The 20,716-nt window shown below is 54.4% G+C and overlaps 6 protein-coding genes across 6 annotated transcripts; 2 read left to right on the forward strand and 4 right to left on the reverse strand.

The window, feature by feature from the left end:
* Positions 1-134: 134 nt before the first annotated feature.
* BKA78DRAFT_42612 (uncharacterized protein) lies at positions 135-772 on the reverse strand. Its single transcript, XM_066893165.1, has one exon. It carries the CDS (start codon positions 662-664, stop codon positions 326-328), a length of 339 nt encoding a protein of 112 aa, XP_066739825.1. The 5' UTR covers positions 665-772; the 3' UTR covers positions 135-325.
* Positions 773-1,344: 572 nt separating this feature from the next.
* BKA78DRAFT_257346 (putative transcriptional co-activator) lies at positions 1,345-2,918 on the reverse strand (the record flags this gene model as incomplete). The annotated part of the gene is made up of 4 exons (XM_066885180.1): positions 1,345-2,093; positions 2,159-2,267; positions 2,333-2,607; positions 2,672-2,918. 4 exons carry the CDS (start codon positions 2,916-2,918, stop codon positions 1,345-1,347), a joined length of 1,380 nt encoding a protein of 459 aa, XP_066739826.1.
* Positions 2,919-3,442: 524 nt separating this feature from the next.
* On the reverse strand, positions 3,443-11,740 carry BKA78DRAFT_356609 (armadillo-type protein; the record flags this gene model as incomplete). Its single annotated transcript, XM_066892084.1, has 6 exons — positions 3,443-4,566; positions 4,620-8,441; positions 8,488-8,682; positions 8,735-9,416; positions 9,478-11,561; positions 11,611-11,740. 6 exons carry the CDS (start codon positions 11,738-11,740, stop codon positions 3,443-3,445), a joined length of 8,037 nt encoding a protein of 2,678 aa, XP_066739827.1.
* Positions 11,741-12,027: 287 nt separating this feature from the next.
* BKA78DRAFT_257297 (P-loop containing nucleoside triphosphate hydrolase protein) lies at positions 12,028-16,774 on the forward strand (the record flags this gene model as incomplete). The annotated part of the gene is made up of 4 exons (XM_066885172.1): positions 12,028-12,745; positions 12,972-13,677; positions 13,727-14,719; positions 14,779-16,774. 4 exons carry the CDS (start codon positions 12,028-12,030, stop codon positions 16,772-16,774), a joined length of 4,413 nt encoding a protein of 1,470 aa, XP_066739828.1.
* A 217-nt stretch (positions 16,775-16,991) lies between these two features.
* BKA78DRAFT_361856 (uncharacterized protein) lies at positions 16,992-19,136 on the reverse strand. Its single transcript, XM_066892450.1, has 3 exons — positions 18,897-19,136; positions 18,241-18,833; positions 16,992-18,159 (listed from the first exon to the last, which is right to left on the reverse strand). The coding sequence occupies exons 1-3, from the start codon at positions 18,928-18,930 to the stop codon at positions 17,059-17,061; spliced, it is 1,728 nt and encodes a 575-aa protein (XP_066739829.1). The 5' UTR covers positions 18,931-19,136; the 3' UTR covers positions 16,992-17,058.
* Positions 19,137-19,343: 207 nt separating this feature from the next.
* Positions 19,344-20,270, forward strand: BKA78DRAFT_257936 (3-hydroxyacyl-CoA dehydrogenase; the record flags this gene model as incomplete). Its single annotated transcript, XM_066885229.1, has 1 exon — positions 19,344-20,270. One exon carries the CDS (start codon positions 19,344-19,346, stop codon positions 20,268-20,270), a length of 927 nt encoding a protein of 308 aa, XP_066739830.1.
* Between the last annotated feature and the right edge of the window lie 446 nt (positions 20,271-20,716).

Consider the following 20,716-nt stretch of genomic DNA (forward strand, 5'->3'; position numbering starts at 1 on the left):
TTTTTGGGTTCATTGCGAAAGAGGCGGGCGGGCTGGCTGACTTCGACGGCCGAAGGCAAAGAAGATGAGTTGCAAGTATGCTGTCTCCGGCTGATCCAGTCGGACGCCAAGAGACTGAAAGATGAGACCAAAGATGAGATTTGAATTATCAGAAAGCCCCAGCCAGTTGAAGTAGTAAGAAAATGAGATTAGAAATGGAAAGAGAAGTGAAAAAAGTCATGGGTATCAGACAAGTGCAACAACAACAACAACAACAACAACAACGACAACAACCAATCAACCAATCAGCACACCAAACCAACTCTGATCCCCTCGACGTGTCCAGCTAACTGCACAAACAAGCAGCATTGATGCTCAGTCTTCTGCCAATACCGTCCGCTGGCATGAGCGGCGGTCTCGATGACGGCAAGCTTTGCAGCCTCAGTGCAGAAGGCCAAACAGCAACTAAAGAAAAGAGGCCGCCACAAAGTAGCGTCTGCCAGACAGCTCCGTAAATCAGGGAGCGAATTTTCTCCTCGTCTTTCTCTCTTTTATGCCTTGCCCTGCCCTGCCTTGCCATGTGACTTGACGAGCGCAACCAAACACCAACCAATTGGAACAAAATGAAGATTTGAAGATGCACCGCCGACTGTACCTTGCAGCAACCAACCAGCATGCTCACCATGTAGCTTTCCCATCCATTGACTTTGGGGCCTGCCGAAATAGCAGAAAGAACAAACAGCAATTACTCCAACCGCGGGATTCCCACGGGTATGGCCATTTGAGAAAACGCCTCGAGACGCCGACCGCCGTCACTCGTCATCCCGCTGCTGCGCCGCCTCTGCTGTAAGCATGGAAGCGCTTGGTCAGAGAGGCCCAACTCCCCGTCCACCTGCCACGCCCTACCCGACCAACTGGCCAAACTGCCTCGTTCGTGCAAGCAACGCATATGCCTTCGCGCCATGTATTGACCGTTTGACCTCCCAACGCCGCGATGATGCAACCAACAGACTAGAGGGAAAAAGGAGGAAAAGCAAGTAGAAATCGACAAGAGAAGCAAAGAGAAGAGATGGGGGGGACCCGAGTGGGGGGCGAGAGGAAGAGAAGAGAAAAGAAGAGAATTTGCGAATCCGACATGAACCTCCCCCTCTTTTTTGTTGTTCCTGCTGCATTGCACAGTGCTGCTACCGGAGATTCGCCATGATACGCCGGAGACGCCGCGCCAAATGAACCAGGGAGACTGAAAGGACTTTGGGGCAATGATGGAAGAGAAGACAGACCGTGCAGATGCACAGAATACAATCCAGGAGGGAGAAACGACCTAAGCAGACAACAGCCAGTACGGTGAGCCTGCTACGCCCGCCCTCACTGCCCGTGGCCCGCTAATATGTCGTCCAGCGCGGCATTGAGCCCTTCTCGTTCTTTGAGTGCGCCTCCCGCCCAACCACAGTCATCGCTCATTATTTCGTCGTCGTGATGTACGCCGTTCGGAATCGACGCGGTGCCATTGATACCGTTGAGCGCCGGGCCGCCGCCTGCTGCAGATCCAGCGCCACCGCCATGTATGCTGCCGTTGAGACGCGGGCCGGAGACGAGCTTCTGGTTTGGATGGAAATGTTGCGGTTCGTCGATATCCATCTCATCGTAGCCGTCCGTGTCGTAGCGCGCGTTAACAATTCCAGCCGTAACGAGTGGTACCTGTCCAAAGTAACTGTCGCCAAGTTGGAGCGCGACGCGCAGGTCTTCAAGGTCGACGGGCTTGCGGCGTCGCGACTCTTCCACTTCTACTGGTAGCAGGCCTGCTGCATTGCGTTGTACTTCATTATTGAGGGAGAGTTCTTCTTCGCGCTGAAGCTGCTTCTTGTACGCTGCCGTCTTAATGTAGTCTTCACCGTTGCTGCGCACTCGACCGAGGATGTTGGATAGCACCTCTTTAATGAACGTTTCGGTCGCTAGGTTCATGAAGGAGCCGCAATCCGAAGCTGCGCCTGATGCGATGCCTTCTTCATAGCATATTGGTGTCATGCGCGCTTCTATCGCCACCGTGTCGGGGAGTTCAAATGTCTCGGTGCATAATGGTTGCGCGTAGCGCTTGCGAATTTCTAAATCCCAATCTTTGTTGGAAGGCAGTTGTGGTCAGGACCTATTGGATTGCGCAGGAAAGGGCGGGTGTACATACTGGTCTTGCTGAATCCAGCGGCGGAGGCTGGGCCCGTGTCTGGTATTGTAATTTGCTTCGCGTTGTGGTATTCTTGAAGCTCCCTAGCAAAATTGTCCAAAGCATCCGACTACGACCGCGCATGTTAGACCCATGCCCGCGCAAATGTACTAACTTAAAAATATGGATTCTCACCTCCGGTATTGCCTTCAATCGCTTCCTTTCTCTACCTGGCAATTCCTTGACCTCGGTCTTCAGCCTCAATTCTGCCGCGTCGCCGCTGCTTGGCTTGCTTGCAGCGCTTGGCTTGTCATTGGCAGAAACCCAGCTTGCAACGCCCGGCTCTGGGGGATCCCGTTGTGTGTTCGCATAGATGGCAGCGACAAGCTGATTATGAAGGTGTTCGCGGTGTGGATCATTGGCAATAAGCCAATCTATTCGTCGTGATAATTCGGCCTGGTTGAGACGTCCTGGAAAACGGTCATGGTCAGCTTGAAACGCAACAGCGAACATTAATCCCAGCTTGGTACGTACCCAGAATAAAAAGGCTCGTGGCCTCTTTATATGTTGCCCAATGTTCGCTGATTTGCGACTTCAGCGCGGTGTATAATGGTTCGATGTCGACTCGGGGCGCGGAGGTCCTTGCGGGAGGTCCAGTCCCCGCCGCGACGGGCTTCTGCAGCGCCGGGGTGATTGTGCTACCGGTGCCATTGACTTGCAGCGTCTTTGGTGTTATGGTAGGTGTGGAAGATGGCTCCGCGATGGACTCGGAGCGTGTCATGCTCGCCATGATGCCAGAGGTGGCCACAGCGGGCGGGAGAGATGCGCGTGATGGGCGGCGGGTGTAGAGGGGTGTTCGGAGCGGTAGTGGGAGACGCGCATCAGCAATCTGGCCTTCTGAGCCCTCTTACGAGAGGGCGCGTGTATTGGAAAAGCCAGCGCCAGTCAGTTCAGTGCGATTCCCGATGGTTTAAGGATGGATTTTGATGGATGCGCGTTGTGAATGGATGATGGCGCAGTTGCGCGTTGCAGCGATGAGGTTGATCGGATTGGGCTGGGGAGCGGAGCTAGGCGCAGTGAATGTGCTTGCCCACCACTAAACCACCGCCCCTGGTAAACAGGAGCACATCAAACCATAATTTCACAGAATTTCGAGTTAGAACCAAGGCAAACATCATGTGCACATGCTTCAACGAAATGTGTCGCTCTACATCCGGCACGTTACCTCTACTTTTATGATGGCGCTGCTCCCTGTGAGCAGCCGAAGTCGGCCTGCCATAGGCCACCGCTGCTAATGCCTCTTTCTTACTCAAAACTAGCCTCCCCCAACTCAACCTTGCCTACACTCCAGACTTCTCTCTCATCTTCAACTTCATCACTACTCAACCCCAAGCCGCCTTGTCCGCCTTCTGCTTCCTTGCGCTCCCGTGCCTGTCCAGCCAATCTGATGGCAACCCTCTTGAAGTAGTCCTGCATACTCCTCTTCGGTCCAGGAGCCAAGCTGGCACCAGGACCAGCCATGTACTTCTCGAAGACTGCGCTCTCCTCGAGCACCACATCAAACACAGCCAAGAAGGCAGCCTCTGCCGCAAGCTTGACGGGAATGACCATGTCCCTGACGCTGGCGAAGATTGGCTGGGCAAGCAACGCCAGGTGCGGCCGCACCAGCTCGTTCTGGTGGCGAGAAATCGTCCGAATGACGACGAGTGCGAGGCGACGAGTATCAGATGAGTGACCAGGGGGAATCACCTGCGCAAGACTCTCGAAGATCGGTTTGGTCACGTCGAAGGACTTATTGGCAGACTCGGTAAGAAGGTACTTGCCGGCCGCCAAAACACAGTTGTCAGCAACTACCGGAGTAGGATTTGTGATGCCGCCTGCAATGACAGCAACGGTCTCCTCGCTGTGATCCGTGGTCAGCGTCTCTGGAGACTCGAGCAAGATTGCGTTCAGAGCCAAAGCAGAAGATTTGCTGTAAGATGTGGTAAGGACACGGTTCTTGATGAGAGCGCTCGCGGTCTCGGTCGGCAGGTTCCTAATCAGCGCACCGAGAAGACGCGAGTTTTGGATTGACATGGCATCGTCTGCCTCGTCAATGTCTGCGTCTATCAAGCCGAGGATGGAGTTGCGAGATGCCTCGTTCATGTTGGCGCCGGCCTTGCTGACAACTTCGAACAGAGCCTTGAGCATTGCAGTCTTGACACCGTGATCCGAGGTCTTTGAACCAGTGACGAGCTCGGCGATGAGAGGATCGATACGTGGGGTGAGCGTGATGAGCGTTCCAAGGGCCTTGGCAGCGCGAATGCGGAGAATCTCGCTCGATGTATCGGCCAAGGACTTTGCAAAAGTTCTTTGGAGCTGCGGCAAGAAAGGCTTGAGGAACGTAGGGATCTTCTCAAGGAGATTGTTGAGTGTGTACAGAATAGCAGCTGGGTTGAAAGATTAGCAACATGCGACGCAAAAAGGTACCAAGGTGACTTACCCTTGACGTCCACTGAGCGTTCTGAGACGACACGGATCAGAGGACCAGTGATTTGCGTGACGTTGGGACGCAAGCTATCCGCACTTGTCCGATCGATGATGTCGGAGATGGCCAGGGCAGCTTGAGTTCGCTGCTCCGGCGTACCATTCATGAGACCTTGCAAGAAGATGGGCAGAATGGCATTGATGCCCTTTGGCAGATTGAATCCTGGTAAGCTCGAGCCAGCAACACCGGCCTGTTGGAGAACTTGGCGGGTCGAGATGACCAGTGCCTCCATTTCTTCCTTCTTGAGACGAGCAGTCAATGCAGTCAATGCAGCATGAGCAGACTTGACCACTTCTGCGTCGTGGTCTCCGAACGACATAAGGAGGACGCGAATGAGATCAGGGTAGTAGCGCGACATGTCGAGATCGGCTGCAGCGAAGAATTTGGCCAAACGCTGATCAGCCTCGCTGCGCCTCTTGTGGTCGTCATGTTTCGCCAGCGCCAGCATTGCACTCATAGCGGTGCTGAGACCGTCATTCTCGTCCACAGAGACCAAAACAGTGTCGAAAGATGACTGCAGCTCGTGACGAAGGTCGTCATCTTTACAAACAACAATGTTGTCCATAATGGCGTTGAGAATCTGAGGAAGTTTGCGGGACATCGCCGAGCTAGCGACTTCAGCAAGAGAAGCGACAGCGCGTGCGTTGAACGCAGACATGGGAGAGGTGATGAGAGTTGGGAGCAAGTTGGGGAGAATGATGTTGGATCTGGTCTGCTCGGTGAGCAGAGTGAGCAATGCTGAAAGGGCATTCTGAGCCTCGTCTTCAGAGCGCAGGAGGTTGAGAAGGAATGGCAACACCTGGTCGACCGCCTTCTTGCCGAGGATGCGTTGAAGCTCATCGAACGCTTCGGCAGCCGCTTCGCGGACTTCAGCGTCGGAGTCGACGAGCGCAGTCCGCACGACAGATATGAGGGTCTTCTCGTACTCCTCAAGGGACTCAGGCGCTGCGGAGGCGATGAGTTCGCGCAAAGCAATGCAGATACCTTGTTTGGCGTCTGAGTCGGTAGATGTTTGAAGACCTCCTTCGAGCGTTGGCAGCAGCGTTGCAAGAACGCCCTCGCCAGCCTTGCGGATAAGCTCTCCAAGAGCGTTGCCAGCAATGACCTTGTGCTCCATGTTGGAACTTGCCAAGCGGCGAATGAGGAGCTGAGTGAGCGTTGGAACGAGATCGCGGAGTGTACGTGGAGATGCCACCAGCGCCTTCCATACATTGACAGCAGCAGTGCGAACGAGACCAGAGGTATCACAGCGGCAGATGTACAAGGATGAGAGGATCCTGTTGCGTCTCTCCTCTCCAAGCACTTCGAGAAGCGACTGGCCTGCCTCCCTAGCGGTGTCCTCATCCTCATCCTGCTCTTTACCGCTAATGCCAGTAAGGTTGAAGAGCAGATCACCAACAAGCTCGACGGAGCTGAGACGAATCCGGTAATTGTCATCGGCAAGACCACGCTCGAGCTCGGGCAGGAGGAGATCAATAGACCGAGTGGCAAAGTTCTTGACCAACAGGCGACCAGCACGAAGAGCGGTCTCACGAATGGAATCGACCTCGTCTGCAAGACCGGCAAGAATCGGAGGAATGATCTTTTGCAGATAGTTGGCGAAACTGTTTCCAAAGCAAGCTGGCAAGAAGATGAAGAGTGACATGAATCCTTCGCGCACGGAGGCTTTGGAGCTGGTGACATTTTGGAGAATAGTTGGCAAGGTTTCCTCGAGACGGCTGGTTCCGAGACCAGCCAGCACCTCGGAAAGCGCTTGAGCAGAACCAAGCCTGTCTCCCGCGCCAGTGTCGGCCTTGAGCGTGGCCATAAGGCTCGGGATGAGATCTGGAAGCGCGTCTTCTCCAAGCTTTTCGACGGTGGAGCCCAGGGCTTTGGAGGCAGTGGCGCGAGTTGTGGGAACAGGATCCACAATGGCCATCCGCAGACCAGCAACGAGGATTGGAAGATGGGCAACGAGATCTTTACGTTCGGTAAGGTGAGCCAAGCTGCCAATAATTTGTGCAGCTTTGCGCTTGGTGTTTGACCTGTCGCTCAGACCACGCTCCAAGATGCGCACGACCAAAGCCAGTGACGGCGCATCAAGGTAGTGAACGAAGTTGATCTTGATGAGGGAGTCAAGAGCCTCATCGGTGTATTTGGTGGGGTCACTGAGAGCCTTGAGAAGAATGTCGACCACACTCCTGACTTCGGGGTTGCTAATGACTTCGCCAAAGCGTTGCAAGCTGCGCTTGGCGGATGCCCGGACTTCCTTGTGACTGTCATTCAGAACAGTGGTGAGAGGTGGAATGATCTCTGGCAGGCTCAAAGCCAGTTGCTGGGGAGCCAGATAGGCCATCGCGCCCAGGGAATCGCAAGCACCCTTCTTGCTGCGCCATTGTTGATCGTCAAGCCCTTCCAAAAGTGTGGGAAGAACCTGCTTGACACCGAATGAGCTCAAGTTTCCGAAGCAAACCTTGGCGGCATCCAAGCATGCTTCTCTGACATCAGCACTGCTGTCGCCAAAGCCTGCCAGGAGTTGAGGGACAATCTGGATCACGTAGGGCTCAAAAATGCGGCCAAGGACAAGGGACAGGAGCTCAAAGGCAAGGAATGCACCCTGCCTTTGGTTCGGGTCTTTCTTGTTCTCTGTGGCGGCCTTGAGCGTGGACATGATCCGCTTCTCATGCAGCAGCACCAAACCTTTGCCACTGACAATTCCAGCCAAGCCGTACGCGGCACCCCTTCGAGTGGCATATTTCTTCGAGTTGAGCAGCTCATCCATAACGTGCTGCAGGTAGTCAGAGACTTTGTCGTTAGACGCCCGCACCAGCGGTGGCAAGCATTCGGCAACAGCGTACTGGACGGTCTCAGAAGGTGTGCTGAGAGTCTGGAGCAATCGCTGCACAACCTTGGGGACACGCGCATCTCCGGCGGGCAAGTGACGGGCCAAAGCTCCGTACAGAATGATGACGGCTTCGTTGACCTTGTCCGAGGTCTCGTTCCCTTCGTCAGGCGCCTCAAGCGCCCTTTCAAAAAGCTCCATCAGCTCTTCCACCTTCAATTGACCGCGGCTGGAAATGATGGCAACTGAAGCCTCCACCATTTCATCGCGGACGGCCGCACGACGATCTCCGAGAGGACCCTCCTGGACCATGAAGCTGATGAAAGGCACCAAGTCATCGGCTTGGAAGTGAGCCGCCAGCTCGCGGAATGTCATTGCGATGCCATTTCGCACCTCCCATGGGTCTGCGAGGTCCATTTTTCTAGGCATGCCATATTCGTCTCTCTCGGGGACTCTAGGCTTCGCCTTCTCCTTGTACTCTTCCTTGAGGCGTTCAATGATTTGGTGGAAGTTGTCCTTTTGGATTGTGATACACTCAGCCACAGACCTTGCTGCGGCCCTACGCAACTGCTTGTCCTTAGAGTCAAGGTAGGGCAGCATCTTGAAAGCCGCATCAGGAGCCAGCTCGAGACCGTTCTCTGTCCAGATGCTCTGCGCAAGCTCTACGTTCTCTTGCACATCATCGTGGCAAGCAAGCCAGACCTCCTCGGAGAAGTCGATGTCGATGAGGTCAACTTCTTCGTCAATTGCCTGCAGCACTGATGTCCTGACAGATACCTGCGGAACAATGGCGCCCTTGACAAGAGATGAAATCTCCTTTTCTGTGAGGTTGGACCCAATGCCTCGGCACAGGTCCATGAGGCAATCCTTGATGATTTTGAAATGCTGAGTGAACCTTTGCATAGCGTAAATCAAGGTCGAGATCAGCTTGGCTCGAGGGAGAGACTTTTCGGAGCCTGCAAAATGTTAAAACTAAGCCCATTATAAGAGGATTGAACATACTGGAATCAGTGTGGAAAGAGAGGAACTCTAAGGCCAAGAGAATCTGCTCGTCAGCCTCTTCTTCATTGGACTTGTCGATGGAGCCACTTTCAAGCACGAAGAATATCAGCGGCAAGATATAAGTCAAAGAGACGCTGTCAAGAGGCCTTTGCTCGCTCAAAAATCTGAGGCGGTAAAGCAATCTCGTAACAAGATCTGTTCGTGGATTAGCTAAAGTCGACAGGTGTGGTTTATTCTTTGTACTTACCTCCCAAGGGCTCATCTTCAAGACCTGGGGGCAGGAACGGCACGCCCTTTGCACGCAGTAGCGCCACACCAAAGAAAGGCTTATGAACTCCCAGTCTTGGAGATATGCGCTCTGCGCAAGCGATGTATGCAGAGGTGGAAGCATCCGCAATCACGAGACCAGCACCAGCATCGATAGCTTCCAGAAGAGCATCGATGGACGGGCCGAGCCACAGGTTGGCTTCTGTTGGAGGTCCGGTCGCGAGTGCCCGAATGATGCCCACACCGCGACGCAACGAAGCCTCGGTTGCAGCGACTGCTTTCCGTATCTTGGATTCCTCTGCAAGTTGCGCGTTAACTTTTTCTTGCTCTTCTTTGGTGAGCTTCTTTTGTGATCCCTTTTTCTGGGCAAGTTGTTCGCGAAGCTCTTGTTCCCATTTCCAGGTATCATAGTCCTTGCTGCCCTTGGTGGGTGCTTGGTTCTGTCCTTTCTTTGCGAGCACGTCCACGAAGACTTGACCCTCTGGCGTCCGGAATATTGCTGCTTCCTCAGGACCTACACCCTCGAGCTGTTTTGGATCAAGGTCACGTTTGATCTGCTCCACCAGCCTAGGTATGGCGACATCGGGGGCAACAAAAGCCAAGTCTGCAGCAGCGGCGTATGCTGCTTCCCTCACTGTAGGTGTGTGAACTGAAGATGTTCCCTAGGACAACGTTAGTTTCTTTCGAAAATTGGCCAATCGATTAAAATGTCCGCTGAAATACCTTTGTCGCCTCGATGATGGCCTCCAAGCAGCTATCGAGCTCTTTTCTGGTCAATTCACCGGGGTCTACACCAGTTTTCAGGCACAAGTCGATCCACGAGGTGCGCGGGATCAATTGCGGTCTTGCGAGCACCAGCAGCTTCACGAGCTGCGACTGGAGACTTGATTCATCAATACTAGCCTCAAATGCCTGGCGTTCTTCGGGCGTCAAGCAGATTGCCCTGAGTGCTAGAGCAAGCTCGTTGTTGCCGGTCTTTGCCGAAGTTGCCGCAGTGTCTTTTTCGTTGAGTTCTACATTGCGTCGCCACAGCCACAGGCCGTTGATGATGATAGGAGCTATGCGGCTAGGGTAGAGAGCGTAAGCTTGAGAAAGAGTGCGTATCGCTTCTTGTCGTACTCGGGGAGCAATTCCACCCGCTGAGACGAAGTAAATGAAAGCCTGTGACCAGCCCTCCTCTACGGATAGATTCTCGTTCGATTCGACGATACTTGGTATCACGGAAGCCAAAGCGCGGAGACCCCACGTCAGATCTTCCTCTGCAGTGAGTTTGGAGTAAACTCTGTGGTTGAGGAGGAAAGAGGGCTTTGGCTCCGCAACTAAAGCGTTCTGCGATATGGAGGTCTTCTTAAGCAGGGAAGCTACTTTCTCATCTTCGATTTTACTCCAACGAGAAAGGCCAAAAGCGGTCGCGATGTATGCTACAGTAACCAAGCCACTCTGCACCGCAGCGACAGGGTTCCCCGCGACTTCGTGCCAAGTATCGACGAGCTTCTGGAGGATAGCTTGAATAAACGCCACAACTGTAGCGTTGTGCACGCGGTCATCAGACTGCTCCCAGAGCAGTTCCGCAACGCGGAGCGCCCAGACCCTGCGGACTGCTTGTCGTTTGTCGCCTAGGCCCTTGACAAATGCATCTGTAACGGCTGCTTCGGCCGGAGCATCTGTACTGAGGATGAAGCCAAAGTGCTTGCCAACTGCCATTGTCTCGGCAGCGAGGGCGGCTTCGTTGGGCTCCTTGAGCGCAACAGGAGCAAGGCCAGCAACGATCTTCTTCGACACAACTTCGGAGGGCTTGACGGCACAGAGAATCTGCGCATGAATCACCTTTTGCTCTGCCACCGTGACTTTGTTTTGCTTTAGAGGGTTGACAACTTCGTCTGCGACTTTGCTGAGGACTTCATCATTGGCAGACTGCGAAAGGAGAGCCTCGAAAGCAGTCAAAGCGCCGGTCCGGACCGTCACGTTTGTCGATTTGATGCTTGAAAGCAACGGCTTTAAAAGTTTGGTCTGGAGTATCTCCGAGAGATCGATCGTTTTGGGCAGGGAGCGGAGCATGGGCTGCAGAAGCTCGTTAAGCACGACCTCAGGTGATCGCAGTAAAGCCTTCTCAACCGAAGGGATGACCTCATTCTTCAAGTCATTCTCCGTAGTGAATGCGACGAAAAAGTCGTAGAGTCCGTTGGTGATGTGCTTTGGAAGAATAGTGCGAGACCCAATGATTTCGCGGACATAAAATTCGTAGTACGCCTTCTTCTTCTCCGCCAACATTGGCTGAGTTTTTGAGAGTCGGGCGCATACTCCGGCGAGGATACCAAGAAAAACGGCGTTCCTTGCGGTGGGCGAAGTGCCCTTGGTCGTGAGTGATTTTACGCAACCCTCGACCGCCTCTGCCGCGATGCCCTCGTTCTTGAAAACACGGCGAAGGGCACGGCGTGTGACAACCAAAGCCGAGTGCTTGAGCCCTTCTTTGTGAGCTGAGCCCAAACACGTCTCCAAGATGGCAGCATCTGCTGTTATGACTTGGACTCCCCACTTCCTCCAAAACTCTTCTTTGCTTCCAAATTCTTGTAGTAGCACCGAGGCCCATTCTGCGAGGCTGAAGAAGTTGGTGGGAGCAACGCTAGTTTTCGTAGCTTCGGCTTGGAGGAACTTTACTATCCCGGGCGTCAATTCGTTGGAAAGCGAGCTTGCGGTAACTGCTCGTAAGACTTGGTGGATTGCAGTGCGAGAGGCACGGTCTACGTAGAGGGGATACGTGTCGAATAGAATGAGGAGAATTCCTTTCGCATCGGACGAAGAGACGACTGTGGGGTCGTTAGCAGAAGCTTTTGAGGCCATTCGCTGCCTGCATACCATTTTCACGCAGTTGCTGCTCAACAGCGCGTAGCTTTGATATTCTGCGCTTGGTAGAGCTCGAGAGGATTTCGCGGCGCAATTCGAGCAGGTCAAGACCCGGGACGCCATTGGTCTTGACCTCCGCCATGATTTGAAACACACGAGAAGAGAGTACTGCGCAGGCGGAGGCGCTGTTGGAACAAGCTTGACTCGTCGGAAGTCTTCCGCAACTGAAGTTGTGATCTGCCAAGCACCGGCCACGACTTTAGCCCTTCTGACGTAGAGGTCCAAACTGGGCATCCCATCAACCGACAAACCATCGCCTCTTTGCACCTACAAAACTTCGCTCTCCCCCCGTTCTTATTGCACGCCCTTATTCTTCTTTTGGACTGGAGTTGTTTCCGCTTCCCCACCCTCTTTTGTACCTGTTTGAAAATGGCGCCCAAGAAAAAGAAGAAGCCCGCGGCCAATGCCCGCGCTGTTGCTACCACGTCTATTGCCAGCAAGCCAAAAGTCGACAAGAAGCTTGAGTCATCGGACGTGTCTGGAACGGCCACTCCAAACACCGCCCCGTCGTCCGTGACGCCTGCTGATGGCACAGCTTCTCCGGCAGGCGTGACCTCTGCGCCAAAAGAGCTGCATGAGATGACGCCAGAGGAGCTCGAGCAACAACTTGAACGCAATGAATTGCAGATGCTCGTGGACAAATATGCACAAAAGGTGCGCCGAGAGTCATCACGCAATATGTCAAGAATGCAGACAGACCGTCGTCTAGTAAGATCTCAGGCTCAGTACTTGGCCACCAGGGAATGGCTGCCCCAAGAGTTGATGCAACAGGTCTTGGATCTCGCCAAAGAAGAGATTAATGAGGAGTATTCATCGCCAGAGCACAAGTTTTCCATTCGCAGCTTGTCTGAAGAAGATGCCATGGTGCGGTTGTGGACCCTGGCTCAGACGCTTACAGACATGGGCTTTTCCAAAGAACGAGTCCGCTCCATGCTTGTGTTGATATGTCAAAACCCACCGCCTTTGGAGTCTAGCAGCCAGATTTGGGGTCTTCAAGAATGTGTGGACTGGCTCACTGCCAATTGCTCTCTTGAGGAGCTCCCGACATGGGAGGCCCCAACAAATTCGGCATCCAACGAAAACAGCGGTGCTTCAAGATCAAGTAAGTAAAGGAGTTTTTTGGGTCAGACTTATTTTCCAGTGAAAGTCAAATGCCCCCATCTTCACAATCCCTTCATCAGGCATTTCGAGTCTTCCTTGGGCATTTCGAGTCTTCCTTGGGCATCTCGAGCACGAAGAGCCTGCGTTGGTTCGCCTTGATGATGACATGGATATGATAATCATCTTGCAAGCAGAGCTGACCAGAATGATAGATTCCCCCAAGCGCTCAGACACTCCTGTGGCCGACCGACACTCCGGAACCCCGAAGAAACCGTCGGCCGCAAATGCCAAAAACCAAAGCGAGCCTTCCCAATCCCAGGACGACTTTGACGTAAGCGATCTCGACAGCGATATGGAACCTGATCAGCTGCTATCTACCTATCTGGACACCAAAACAAGACTCTTCCAAGTCGACCCGGAACTGGCCCCGGCTTCGAACTCAAAACCCAAATCGAAGAAATCAAAAGGACCTCAAAAGAATGTTTCTGCATCACAGGGCGCACAAAAGTTACAGAAGAGATTACAACAGATTGAATCAGACATTTTGTTCGACCAAAGAGTTGCTGAAGAGCAGTGGGCTTCTAAGAGAATACAACTTGCTCAGCTGGCCCCGACACGACCACGGAACAAAAAATCGGAACAGCAATCGAGTGAACCGGAGTCCCAAGCGCCCGAAGCTACTGATGGAGGTGCGGTCGATGATATCATGAAAGAAGCTGCAGCCATGGCTGGAGACGCCCTTGCGCAAAATCCGGATGATGACGACGGCCTCCTTGGAGGAATGTTTGCTGCTGAGCCTGGCGAAAGCCAACAAGTCTCGGGCGAGGGAGTTGAGTCGGCTAGCGTGACCATCCGCGACTTTGGCAAAGCAGTCGGCATGAACCCCCGCCGCGTGCTCGAGGAAGCCTGCCGTGCCAGGTGTGTTATGATCAACCCACAATATCGCGTGAATACTAATGATTCGTAGGGACTCAAGCGTTCGATTGACTTTCAAGCATGTTTCTCCGACAACATTCTCCAGTCGCCACTCCGTCAGGATAGATTGGACCAAAGAACAAGACCCCGTCGATCCTTCCGCCCTCCCAATGGTGGCATGCGACATCAGTCCCAGGTCTATGACTTTTACGATGAAAGACATTGCAACGCCTGGGACTCAGCAGAGCGAAGCCTACATTTCAGTCGCAGCCATGTTCCTGATCTTCTCTACATCAGCAAAGGAAGATAAAGTTTACATGAGGCTGCCGTCGGTCTGGCGCGACCTGTGGCAGGAGTATGCGGAGGTCCAGAAAGACATGCTTGCCGAAAAAGATCGGGGTATCATCAAGGATCTCCGTCAGATCGTCCAGGAGCAAGTCGAGCGTGAAGACGAGGATGGTGTAGTCCTCACAAATGGGTTCAAGAGGCGCGGTAAAGCTGCCCAAGAGGACAACCCAAGTAACGACCTTCCAGTACGACAGCAGGTGGATGCGGACGGAATCTCTGAGCAGCTCCAGGAGCTTTGGCGGCAAAAAGCATCCACTCCTAAATATCAGCATATGCTGCAGGCCCGAGAGCAGCTTCCGATGGCCAGGTTCAAGGAGGACGTATTATCTGCGATTGACAAAAACCAAGTCCTCATTCTCTGTGGTGAGACTGGCTGTGGCAAAAGCACCCAGCTCCCAGCCTTCATCTTGGAAAACCAATTGGCAAACGGCAGGCCCTGCAAAATTTACTGCACTGAGCCCCGCCGTATTTCAGCCATTTCCCTGGCTCAACGTGTGAGCGAGGAGCTGGGTGAGGACAAGAATGCAGTCGGCACGGCACGATCCCTGGTAGGATATGCCATCCGCCTCGAGTCGCATATTGCGGCGTCAACTCGCTTGGTTTACGCAACTGTTGGTATTGTTCTCCGCATGCTGGAGTCTTTGAAGGGACTGGATGATATCACTCATCTGGTGATTGACGAAGTCCACGAGAGAAAGTAAGTGTTGAAATCTCCTATCTATTGCTCATTTGCAACCAAGAACTGACAATCCGAAGCATCGACACAGATTTTCTCCTCATTATACTCCGCGCCTTGTTGGTTCGTCGGCCAGAGCTGAAGGTCATTTTGATGTCCGCAACAGTGGACGCAGATCGCTTTTCCCGATACCTCGACAACGCCCCCATTCTCACCGTTCCGGGTCGAACTTTCCCGGTTCAAACAAAGTTCTTGGAAGATGCAATTGAGATGACGCACTATGACTCGAAGGGGCAGAAAAATGGCGCAATCGAAGAAGCAGACGATGACGATGAGGACTCTGCAGAGAGCAGACGGTCAGGCCTCAAGAACTCGAATTTACAGGGCTACAGCAACGCAACCCGCAACGCGCTCAAGGAATACGACGAGTACAGAATCAACTACGATCTGATCGTCAGCCTCATCGAACGGGTCGCGTCAGATCCCGAGTACAGCCGCTTCAGCAACGCGATATTGGTGTTTCTGCCTGGTATAGCAGAAATTCGACAACTCAACGACATGCTTCTTGGCTCGAATGCCTTCAACAAAGACTGGCTGATATATCCGCTGCACTCCACCATCGCCAGCGAAGACCAGCAGGCGGCATTCCTCGTGCCGCCGCCCGGAGTCAGGAAGATTGTCTTGGCCACAAACATCGCAGAGACTGGTATTACCATTCCGGATATTACCTGCGTCGTCGACACTGGCACACATAAGGAGATGAGATACGACGAACGGCGACAGCTGTCCCGCCTCATTCAATCGTTCATCTCACGCGCCAATGCCAAGCAGAGAAGGGGAAGAGCTGGCCGTGTCCAAGAGGGTCTCTGCTTTCACTTATTCACGAAATACCGGCATGACGAGCTCATGGCCGAGCAGCAGACGCCAGAAATGCTCAGGCTGTCTTTGCAAGACTTGGTCATGCGCGTCAAGATTTGCAAGTTGGGAGACATTGAAGAGACTTTGTCGCAGGCCCTGGACCCTCCTTCTACAAAGAACATTCGAAGGGCCATAGATGCTCTCATAGAGGTGGATGCTCTAACCTCTAGCGAAGAGCTGACGCCTCTTGGGAGACAACTGGCCAAGCTTCCGCTTGATGCGAACCTTGGTAAACTTTGCCTCTTGGCAAGTGTCTTCGACTGCGTCGATGTGGCAGTCACCATAGCGGCTGTACTCTCCTCGAAGGACCCCTTCATCACGCCAATCGGCGCGCGCCAGCGGGCAGACCTTGCCCGGTTAGCCTTCCGCCGCGGCGACTCTGATCTCCTGACAGTCTACAACGCCTACTCGACGTGGCGCAAAATTTGCACCACCCCAGGACAATCCGAGTTCCAGTTCTGTACCAAGAACTTCCTTTCTCGTCAGAACTTGGCAAATGTGGAAGATCTCAAGTCGCAGTTGGTGAGCTCCTTGGTCGAGGCCGGCTTCTTGACCCTTTCGCAAGAGGAGCGCAAGGCGCTCAGCAAGTACCGCAACTCGTCTCGACAGCGCAGCTTTGTTGCCACACCGGCTGCCGCAAATGTCAACAGCAACAATGACATCCTCGTCAACAGCGTCATTGCGTGGTCGTTCTACCCCAAGATCCTGACCCGTGACGGCAAAGGATGGCGCAACATCGCCAACAACCAGTCTGTGTCACTGGCGCCAACGTCGATCAACAAGAACCCGCCCCCGGGAACCAACCTCAAGTTCCTGTCGTATTACCACATCATGCAGGCCAGTAGTCGGTATCTGAACGCGCACGCTACAAACGTCGCCTACGACCTTCCGCTGGTGCTGCTCGCTGGCGAGGTCGACGTCAAGTTGCACGCAGGTGTCATCTTGGTCGACGGCAGCAGGCTCAAATTTGCCGTCAAGGACTGGAAGGCTGCGCTTGCCGTCAAGGTGCTGAGACAGCGTGTCAAGGAGATTGTCGGTGCGGCATTCAAAAGTCCAAACAGGCAGTTGAGCCGGAGGGAGGCGCGGTGGATGGAGTTGTTCTTGAAGGCTTTCGAAAGGAGTGAGAGGGAGGCCCGCACAATGGTGGGCAAGGCATAGAATGCCTTGCTCGTGCAGGCCCCTGGATTTTCCACCCCTTCTCCGGTCGGATCTCCTACCAAGACAGGATCTCCTACCAAGTAGAGCGGTGGACTTTTGGTTCGAAAACAACAAAAAGAATAGAACGTGACTATCCTCTCACGAGGATTTGCAGCTGTGAGACTCTAGAAGTATAGACCTCAATGGCAAAGGTTCCAATAATTATTGCCGTTCTCGTGTCATGATCTGTGACCACCGCGGGAGACCAAGGCTTTGTCTCGCAAAGCACCATTCTATCTACAAGTCTACAGCATTGCCTTCTCTTTGACTGCATCCCTAATCACGCGCCCCTTCTTACCCGCCGTGCTATTCTTCAACACTCGCCTCAAAATCTTGCCACTGGCGCTCTTCGGAATTTCATCCACAAATTCCAACTCACCCAAATGCTTATGTCTCACCTTGTGCTCTCTGACGTACTTCATCAGCTCCGAACCCACCTCGTCCGTCGGCTGGACGCCCTTCTTGAGCACGACAAACGCCTTGGGCCGCTCGCCCGCATAGTCGTCGGGCACGCCCATGACGGCGACGTCGTCGACCAGCGCGTGGCCGAGCAGCAAATCCTCCAGCTCCGCCGGCGCCACCGCGATGCCCTTGACCTTGATCATCTCCTTGATGCGGTCGAGCACCGTGACGACGCCGCGCGCGTCCACGACCCCCTGGTCGCCCGTCCTGAGCCACCCCTGGCCGTCGCCGCCCGCGTCGAACGTCGCTGCCGTCGCCGCCGCGTTGTTCAGGTAGCCCATGGTGATTTGCGGGCCGCGCGCCCATATCTCGCCGGGCTGGCCAACGCCCAGGGCCTCGGGGGGAGAAGAAGAAGAAGAAGAGGCGTCGTCCTCGACCTCGCGCACAATCTTGACCTCGGTGCCCGCAACAATGGTGCCGACCGTGTGCGCGTGCGCGAAATCGTACAGGTGCGGCGGGTGCGCCGTGATGCAGCTGCAGCTCTCGGTCATGCCGTAGCCCTGCTTGAAGCCGGTGCCGGGGAAGCGCTGCTGCAGGAGCGCGAGGATCTCGGCGCTCAGCGGGGCGGCGCCGCTCGAGAAGCGCTTGACGCAGCTCAGGTCGTAGTCGGCGACGAGCGGGTCGCGCACGAGGCGGATCAGGATGGGCGGCACCAGCAGCAGCTCGGCGATGCGGTGCTTCTGGATGGTGGCGAGCATGGTCGGCATGCTGAAGGCCGGCAGGAAGAGCACCTCGGCGTTGGTGACGAGCGGCAGGTGCAGGATGTGCACCAGCCCCGTGATGTGGAATGAGGGCAGCACGGCGAGGATTTTCTTGTGGTCGGCGGGCGTCAGTTGCGCGATTTGCAGGCATTGCGCGATGACGTTTTGGTGCGATATCATGACCTGGAGGGAGATGTCAGAAAGATCGTGAACTACCCCTTTTTTTCATGTCTGGTGGGAGTGGTGGAGTGGTGCAATACATACAGCCTTTGGCAGCCCCGTCGTCCCCGAACTAAAACTCAGAAATCCGCACACGTCGCCGTTCGTCTTGCCCGCTGGTATCTTGAACGGCTCGACCTGGCCTTCTTCGCCGTAACTCTTGCCGACTTCAATCAGCTCCTTGATGGTCGTGAACCCATCCATCTCTCCCTCGAGGAGAAACAGGTTCTCGCGCGCAAGACCCGCCTTCTCCGCCGCCTTGACCGCAACTTCCATGCTCGAGGGGCTCGTCATGAGAAACTTGGCGCTGGCCGTCTTGAGGGCGTATGCCATCTCTTCGACGTTGTACGCGGGGCTAGCTCCGGACACCATGGCGCCCGCTCTCAATGCTGCGTGCATGGCGACGGGATACCAAATGGTGTTTTGACTAAACAGAGACACTGTTTGACCGGACTTGAGTCCGCATTTTTTAACCAGCGCGGTGCTCAAGTACGTCGAGGTAATTTTGACATCTAGCCAATTGAGTCGCTCGTCCGTCGTGGCATCTTGGTATCCGGCAAGCTGAGACGTATGATATTTGGAGATGGGAGAATCAGGTGAGGCAAAAAGCCATTCCCATGTCGTGACGTCGGTTGGGACTGCGTGACATTTGACGTGAGAAAACGGAAGCTTTCAATTTTTCAAAAGAAGAGACAGCATACAATTGATGTCAGGATTGAGAGACTTGAACGACATTATGTCTGATATTCACTCCAATGGTATTGCGGGCGATTTGGCGGGCTGCAATAAAGCGGAAAGCTCGAGGTTAAGTTCGAGAAACTCAAAATCGAATAGTAATCCAAAAAAGAAGTTGAGAAAAAATAGACTTAACGAAAAGCAGTCAAGACATCACCAACTACCCCAGCATTTTGCAAGGCCGTTATAGCCTCGGTCAGCATAATCCCACCACGCACCTTGTCCAACATGACCATCGTGGTCAAATTGCGGGGAAAGAGGGGGAGGGGAAGCTTGCCCTAGGCTATGTCCGCCCAAACTCCGCCAGGGACCGCGTCCGCATCGAGGAACTGCTGGAGCATATCCGTTGCACGCGCGTGCAGCTGCCAGAACAAAACCTCCGACACGCTCGACAGAAGCCGAAACGGAAAACCATGGCTGCGCCTGACTCGAGAACCCGCATCACGCTCGTCGGAGCCGGGACCATTGGCCTGTCGTTTGCAGCCTTGCACCTGGCCTACCTTGCGTCTCCCACTCAACTTAGCATCGTCGACACACGTCCAGATCTCGAGGAATACGTCCGGTCAACTCTTCCAAAATACCTTGCTCCCGCGCTCCATGGTCTTATTTCTTCGATCCGACTTTCGGCTTCTCTTCCTGACGCCGTCCGTGATGCAGACGTAATACAAGAGCAAGGCCCAGAGAACTTGGCATTCAAGGCTACCGTTTGGAAAGAGGTGGTCCAGCATGCAAAGCCGGACGCCCTGCTCTGGAGCAGCACGTCTGGCATCACGGCGACGAGCCAAGCCGAGGCAGCGGCACTCGACGACGCCGCCGCAGCACGACTGCTCGTGGTCCACCCGTACAACCCGCCGCATGTCATGCCGTTGCTCGAGGTCGTGCTCGGGTCGAGAACGAGCTCCGAGACAGTGGAGCGGACCGTGTCGTTTTGGCGAGCCCGGCAGAGGGAGCCCGTCGTCTTGAAAAGGGAGTGCAAGGGCTTTGTGGCGAACAGGCTCGCTTTTGCGCTGCTTCGCGAAGCGGTGCACCTGGTCAACGAGGGCGTCGTGGGTGTCGAGGAGGTGGACCGGATCGTCGAAACGAGCATGGGACCGAGATGGGCTGTGGCTGGCCCGTTTAAGAGCTACCACGTTGGTGGCGGGGCAGGGGGCTTGGAGGGGTTCTTCAAGAACATTGGTGGAACAGTGCAAGAGTGTTGGCAGGATGGTGGTCAGGTCAATGTTGGAGAAGAGTGGGAGCAGACAATCAGCCGACAGGCCAGAGAAGCCTACGGAACAGTTGACGTGGAAAGTAGGGATAGAAGGACGAAGGCGGTGCTTGATGCCGCGAGGTCGGCATAGAAATGCCCACTACAAGACTCGGTTGTCCAGCATTGCGTCACCAAACGATACGAAGAGAGGGAGTCGCAGTTGACATTTCCTTTGAGCCCTCTGTGGCGTACGGTCTGGCCTTGTGGTCGAGTCTCTGGAGCAGTAATGTAGCTGCCCGTCCGGGTACGTCATGGCGGGCAATGGATGCGAGGGTTGGTTACACAAGATCCCTTTGTCTGGGGTGAATTAAACTGTTAACGAGTTAGTAAGCATCTACCCCGGATTCGTCGTGGTTTGGTTCGACAAGTCCCTGGGCTCGCCATGCGAATTCCAGATTACGAAACACTCATGGGGCTGAATCGCCCGGCTCGCTAGCCTTGAACGACCAAACGTCGTCCCAATGCGGAGCATTTAGGCACATGAGAACGACGTGCGTTTGAAGTCTTGACCCGGCCGGGTTTCGAGGCGACATGCGA

The sequence above is a fragment of the Phyllosticta capitalensis genome (assembly GCF_038381095.1).
Source record: "Phyllosticta capitalensis strain CBS 128856 chromosome Unknown BKA78scaffold_11, whole genome shotgun sequence".
Classification (NCBI taxonomy): domain Eukaryota; kingdom Fungi; phylum Ascomycota; class Dothideomycetes; order Botryosphaeriales; family Phyllostictaceae; genus Phyllosticta; species Phyllosticta capitalensis.